The following is a 6,816-nucleotide window of genomic DNA, read 5'->3' as shown; positions in this document are numbered from 1 at the left end:
AGGGAAGGGCATAAGACTTTGCAGGGACCCTCAGAGGCTCTGTAGACTGGCATTCATTAGACTATTCCCACGGACAGACATGCCCCCTCGCCGAAGAGCTGCCACCCTCCCCTCTGTGGACACTTTGCCTCTTGTCAGCCAGGCCTTCTTTGCTCTCTCATTCCCAGGCCCTGAGTGTCTCCTGTTCACGCTCTCTTTGCAGTTAGTCAGTCTGCTGGTCTTTCTGGGCCGTTTTGTTCGCACTGGAGATCTCCTGTGTCTTTGAAAAGAGTGAATAAGGAAGGAAGCTATAAAGAGAAGATATAGCCCTTTGGGCTCTATGACTTACGATGAAAATATACATATAAACATGCACTGAATGTGGCAACTGTCGCTTACTGCCCCGTGAACGCATTTTATAGACCCAATGCCTGAGTGACGCATTTAACTGTCACAGTGCTCCTTGGAGACAGACCATCGCTGTCTTACTGAAGTGTGGACACACAAGATGACAGTTCCAAATTTAAATAGCTAATAAATGCTACGGCCAGATTCCAGTCCAAGCCCTGTGGTTCCACCTGCCTCCTGATGTGCTCAAGTGTCCCCAGGCATGGGGGGGGGGGGGCGGGTATGATAGATTTTATATAAAGAAGAAGAAGGTGTCACAGAGGAGGGGACTTGGAGCTGGGCTTTTGCAAATGAGTAGAAGTTTGTAGAGGAAAAGAGAAGGGTCCCAGTGAGAAAGCTACATGTGGCAAAAGTCAACAGTGTGAATGATATGTCCCAGGAAGCTGGCCATGTCAGGGAAGAAAAACATGGAAGCCAAAAGGCAGGAGGCTGGAGGGGGTGAAGCCTGAGTGACACAAGGCCCTGTGTATCTGACAGGGTGCTGGTGTCTGGTCCTAAAAGTCATGGAGAATCTCTAAGGGACTATGAGCTGGTCAGGGACCCTCCTTCCTCCCCTTCCTCTCACTGCTGAACCACAGGGACACCAGGGCTGTATCCCTGAGGCCCTGGCCCCTGTGTACTATCTCCCAACACCTATGAGACCTCCCTGTATTATCTCTCATCATCCCACCCTTCTGCCCCTCACTGAGCCTCTGTGCTCTGTGTTCTGCAGGGGCCGTGAGGGCCTCGAGTATCTTCCCAATCCTGAGTGTGATCCTGCTCTTCATGGGTGGTCTCTGCATCGCTGCAAGCGAGTTTTACAAGACACGTCACAACATCATCCTGAGCGCTGGCATCTTCTTCGTGTCTGCAGGTAAGGCACGGGGTGTGCGTCGAGAGGACGACGGGGGTGGGCATCTCCTGTTCTAGCTACAGGCTGGGCCCAAGGGAGGGGTTGAACTGAGGATGCAGTGCACAGACCCCTGCTCCCATGCCGATGCCCCATCTTCCTCCTACCTCAGAGGAAAGGGCGCCAGGTCCACCCACCCCACTTGCCTTCTGCCCTCCCAGAACAAGCAAACTGAGGAAGAGGCAGAGAGAGAGGGAGAGTGTCCAAGGGACCCACTGTTCCCCAATCTGCCCCACACTCATACCCAGCTGCACTCTGGAAGCCAAAGAAGACTGCCCCCTCCCTCATTGCCCCCTCCAGGAGAGCAGGCAGGCAGGCAGGACCACACCCAGATATCTGTGCTGCTACATGACCTGTCACAGGTTTGCAGATGCCCAGGATGTGACAGGAACAGGAATCACGAGCCATCTAAGAAGCCCGATGCTAACCTAAGGGAACCAACCATGTCCCAGGTGCAATGTCTTTCAAGAACATTCACCTGTGTGGCCTCATCAAGTCCCCTCTGGAGTCCTGAGGGAGTCTAAAGCCTTCTCTTAGCCCCAGTTTTCTGCTTGGAAAACTCAGACTATGGCCAAATCGTTCGGCTCCCTTTGCCCTTCCAGCTGTGGGCTGAGCAAGGTGTTTAACCCTCTGGGCTCTTTTCCCCGGTGCAGCCTATGTGCGCCAGTTGTAGCCTGTTTGCTGAGCACGGGATAGGGAAGAGTTAGTGCGTACTCTGTTCACAGCACCTATTTCTATCACTACCCCATACTTTATAGGACACCTCGGTCTGCCCAAGTTTGTTACCATAGGCCCCATCCTTTGTAGCCAACATAAGATATTAAGGCAGGGCCAGCAGGGTAGCACAGTGGGTAGGAGAGTTTCCCACCAAGCCTAAGGACCTGAGTTTCATCTCTGGGACCCACACTATAGATGGAAAGAACCAACTTCCAAAAAGATAACCTCTGATGGCCACGCCTAGACCATGGCTCAGTTTTACAGAAAGAAAGAAAGAAAGAAAGAAAGAAAGAAAGAAAGAAAGAAAGAAAGAGAGAGAGAGAGAGAGAGAGAGAAAGAAAGAAGGAAAGAAAGAAAGAAAGAAAGAAAGAAAGAAAGAAAGAAAGAAAGAAAGAAAGAAAGAAAAAGTTTAAGGCTTAAAATAGTAATAGGAGACTATAGGAGACTTCCATACCCCACCACCACCCTGCACCCCAGGTCCATCTAGTCGAGGAAGCCCCACCCCACACCTCTCCTCCTGCTAGCGTCTCCCGCTCTTCTCCCTGACTCGCTCTTCCTCTCCATCCAGGTCTAAGTAATATTATCGGGATCATCGTGTATATATCAGCCAATGCTGGAGACCCCTCCAAGAGTGACTCCAAAAAGAACAGCTACTCCTACGGCTGGTCCTTCTACTTCGGGGCCCTGTCCTTCATCATCGCCGAGATGGTCGGGGTGCTGGCCGTGCACATGTTTATCGACCGCCACAAACAGCTGCGGGCCACGGCCCGTGCCACCGACTACCTCCAGGCCTCCGCCATCACCCGCATCCCCAGCTACCGCTACCGCTACCAGCGCCGCAGCCGCTCCAGCTCGCGCTCCACCGAGCCCTCTCACTCCAGGGACGCCTCGCCCGTGGGCGTGAAGGGCTTCAACACCCTGCCGTCCACGGAGATCTCCATGTACACCCTCAGTAGGGACCCCCTGAAGGCTGCCACCACGCCCACCGCCACCTACAACTCGGACAGGGATAACAGCTTTCTCCAGGTCCACAACTGTATCCAGAAGGACAGCAAGGACTCTCTCCACGCCAACACAGCCAACCGCCGGACCACGCCCGTATGAAGACCGTGGGACGGGGAACCCCCGGGAGGCTTGGCCCGCGGGCGGGGGAGGGACCACAGCAGCCACGGGGAGACCTTCCATACGCAAAAACAAAAAACAAAAAAAAAAAACAAAAAAAAAACAAAACAAAAAACAAACAACAAACAAGCAAACGAACGAACAACCAACAAACAAAACAAAAAACAACAAAAAAAGAGAAAAACATAGTAAGTAAATTTAAAAAAAAAAAAGAACAAACTACAAGAAGAACAAAATCAAAACCACTGGCTATGCGGGGAAAATATAACCGAGGGAAGACAAACTTTAAACAAAGCAAGAGGGATAAAATTAAAATAGAAAATAAATCTAAAAGAAAATGCATGATTTCCCATGTACCATTATTTTAACATTTAATAAAAACCAATTTAAATGAAAAAAAATAAAAGGGAACCAAGATAATGTAAAGCAAAAAAACAAAAAACAACAAAAAAAAACTTTAAAAAAACAAAAAAAATGAGGAAAGCAAGAGAGTATTTATTAGGGTTTTATGTTGCCTTTTTTGTTTCTGTTTTTTGTTTTAACTGCAGGGAGAGTTTAAAAATAAATAAATAAATAAATTTAAAACGCGTTCTTTTCCCTTTAACCCCAGCGGGCCCTGCCTCCCGGGGAGAGTAGGGGGTAGAGACTCAGGGCCCCCAGGGCCAGGGGAGCAATGGTCACTGCCAAGCCCCTGGATCTCTGGCTGGACCCTGGGATGCTGGAGAAGTTCAATGGCTTTGCGGCCAACTCTATCCAGCACTAATGGGGCAGTTGCAGGCCTCCAGGTGACCCAAGCCCTTGGTCCGCCCCTATCCGTTAGGTGCCTGGAGGTGGTGCACTTGGGGCTTCCCCGGGGCCCCAGGTTCCCAGTCCTTAATGGTCCTTAACCCACTGTGATGACTTCCTAGGCCTTGTGGAAAGGGAAGGAGAAGGAATGGCTGCTAGTGGCTCACAGAGAAGCCAGACCCCTGGAATCCTCAGGGGGAGCCTTCGGTGGGGCCAGTAACCCCGAGGTCCTGTCCTTGGAGGCAGGAGACACCCACCCCCAGGGGATATAGAGCAGCCCTCCCTCCTCACCCCTCACCTCAGGGCCACTAGATGACCCTGGGGTGATGGTGGACCCCCACATTCACAGGCCCCCGGCCCCCTGGGAAGGGGGCTCTTTGACCCTTTGGGGGTCCGTGGACTCACTGATGCCCCCCTGGGGGCCCGGGGAGTCCAACAATGACATTGCAAAAAGGTTTCTTTTTACAAAAGAAAAAGGAAAAAACAAGTGGTGATTTTTTTTTAAATAAAAAAACCACAGACTATAAATAAATGTAAATATATAATAAGTGAATTTACTTGCAAGAAAATCAAGTAGTATTTTTTTCTTTTGATTCTTTTCCAGCTTTAAACTGTGAAAACAAAAATCGGGGTGGGGTGGGGGACTTAAAATTTAGCAGGGAACTTGTAAAGACAAAACAAAACAAAACAAAACAAATATAGAAACCATTAAAACAAACAAACAAAATCCATTGGGAGAGATGTGAGCTGGGCACAGAGCCAGAGGGAAAGGAGAAAGGCCCCTACATCTTCCTTGGGACTGGAGAAAGAGTCTCTTTTGCCTGCAGGGAGGTGCTGTTGATGGAGAGAGGAGACACACACACACACACACACACACACACACACACACACACACACACACACTCTTCTTCCTACAGTCACACCCACAGCCACTGCCCCCTAGGCTCAGTCCTGCAGTCACAGCCCAAGTTCACCGCTCTATGAAAACCATTCCCATTCAACACACAGTCAGGAGTGTGGCTCAGTGGCAGCTGACCTGTGCCCCAAAGCCATGGAAACCAGCCCAACTCTATTGCTGGCCTTTGTGCTCCTGCGTGCCCCCTACCCCCATACCTTGCATATGTGTGGATGCACCACATTCTTGTACCTGGAAGGGCTCCAATCTGTAGTCTAGACGTCATGGCTGTGTGGCCTCTCTGGGCCTCAGCTTCCCACTGTGTCACCTTGTGGACACACAGACTTGAGCTCCAAAGGGCTCATTCTTATCTTTTGTGTCTGTGTGTGACTTTTAAGATCTGCCACCAGACCAGCTCAGCGGAAAATGGCCAGGAGCAATCAAAGCAGTCCGGATAGCATTAAGAACATTTCTAAATTTCTCTCTCTCTCTCTCTCTCTCTCTCTCTCTCTCTCTCTCTCTCTCTCACACACACACACACACACACACACACACACACACACCATGTGCCTCCTCACTGTGTTCCCCAGACCCCAACCCCACATCCAGTGTCAAAGCAAAAATTCACACACGAGAACAACCTACCCTGCCATGCAGACAGAGGGAGATGCGCAGTTCCAAAAGTCCTCAGCACGCCTTCCCTTTCTGAGTGAGTGGGGGAGGGAGGCGTCTTTGAGAGACTATCTCCTGCTATCTTTGAGGTCAGTGAAAAAGCAGGCCTTCTTGGATGGAAGATCTCCCTGTGTGGAAGAAATGTTTGCAGAATACTCTCCAGAGCAAGTACCAACCGGGTCAGGCCTGCGCCCCAGAGTGAGTTGAGGGAGCGCTCAGGTTTCCCCTTTCCCTTCCCCAGAGTGGCAAGGGCCAGATCAGACAAATGAGAACCAGGCTAAGCATTTCCTAGCAACCTCGCCCCTCCCCCAACTCCATGTGAGAGCCCTGCTCCTCCAGCATTAACCGGCCTCCTGCCTGTCTTTGCTACCCTGACACCGGCCTGCTCTGAAGGTTCTCTGCTGGAACTCTCTGGGAACTGGAGGGCATGCTGAGGAAGGCTCTATAGCTTCCTGTCTTGTGTCTGGAAGAGGAACCTTCTCTTCCCAGGTCAGCTGCAAGACAGACCACCTGCTAGGCCAGCCCAGAAGTTCAGGGAGGCCTTGGACCCCATGGCTCAGATATGCGGACCAGTTAACGTGCAGGGAGATCAGAGCATCTTCCAAACTGGGCAGAAAAACAGCACCTTGTCCTTCCTCAGCCCTGCCCAAGGCCCAGCAGATTCCAAACCATAACAGATAAAGGCCTAGAGACACAGGGAAAGGTCCTACAAGCACCTCTCTGTGGAGAGCTCTCTATGCTCTGGTCAAGTACTTGGACTTCTTCCCAGGAAGTGAGACCTGGGGTCAGGTCACCCAAACAAGACTCGTGGGTGAGAGGTAATGTCAGTGTGGCTGACCAAGAAAGGGCTAAGGGGACTGGGGGGAAGGGGCAGTGCTTCCAGTGGTGACTGACAGCTCATGCCAGCTCTGATCAAGTCAAAAAACAAAAAAAAACAAAAAAACAAAAAAAAAAAAACAAACCAACTTCCATTTTATTTTCTTGGCGGGTTCTCTTTTTTTCCAGACTGTTAACAGAAAAAAAAAATTTTAAAAAGAAGAAACCTAAAAACAAAACAAAACGACGAGAAAACAAAATCCTGGTACATGAAATAAAGATTTTTTTTTTATAGCCTGGTCCTTACTTCCATGAATTCCTTGAATTGCTTTCCCAGCTCGGGCATCTCACTTTAAGAAGTTCTCAGAGTTGAGGGGTGATAGATAGACTTAGACCACAGTCAGTAAGGTGTCCCAGCATCCAAAGTCATGAATCCTTTCTCTTCAGCCCTGGTGATGGGGCTCTCTGACACAGCTCTCTGACAAGTCCCTGAGGTCACTGCCCATCCGCTCCCTTCATGCTCCAACAACAC

General features: G+C 50.2%; 1 protein-coding gene across 2 annotated transcripts in view; it reads left to right on the top strand.

The window, feature by feature from the left end:
• Positions 1–6,583, top strand: part of Cacng2 (calcium voltage-gated channel auxiliary subunit gamma 2) — a 127,467-nt gene extending 120,884 nt beyond the window's left edge. Inside the window, exons 4-5 of one of the 2 annotated variants that reach the window (XM_017595135.3) lie at positions 1,100–1,240; positions 2,562–6,583. In XM_017595135.3, the coding sequence (XP_017450624.1) occupies positions 1,100–1,240; positions 2,562–3,097 (677 nt within the window). In that variant the 3' untranslated portion in view covers positions 3,098–6,583. The remainder of the gene's footprint in view (positions 1–1,099; positions 1,241–2,561) is intronic. The other variant, NM_053351.2, reaches the window with a different exon arrangement.
• Positions 6,584–6,816: the final 233 nt, after the last annotated feature.

The sequence above is a fragment of the Rattus norvegicus genome, chromosome 7 (genome assembly GCF_036323735.1).
Source record: "Rattus norvegicus strain BN/NHsdMcwi chromosome 7, GRCr8, whole genome shotgun sequence".
Classification (NCBI taxonomy): domain Eukaryota; kingdom Metazoa; phylum Chordata; class Mammalia; order Rodentia; family Muridae; genus Rattus; species Rattus norvegicus.
The sequence above is the reverse complement of the archived record's forward strand: the minus strand, read 5'-3'. Positions and strand labels throughout refer to the sequence as shown.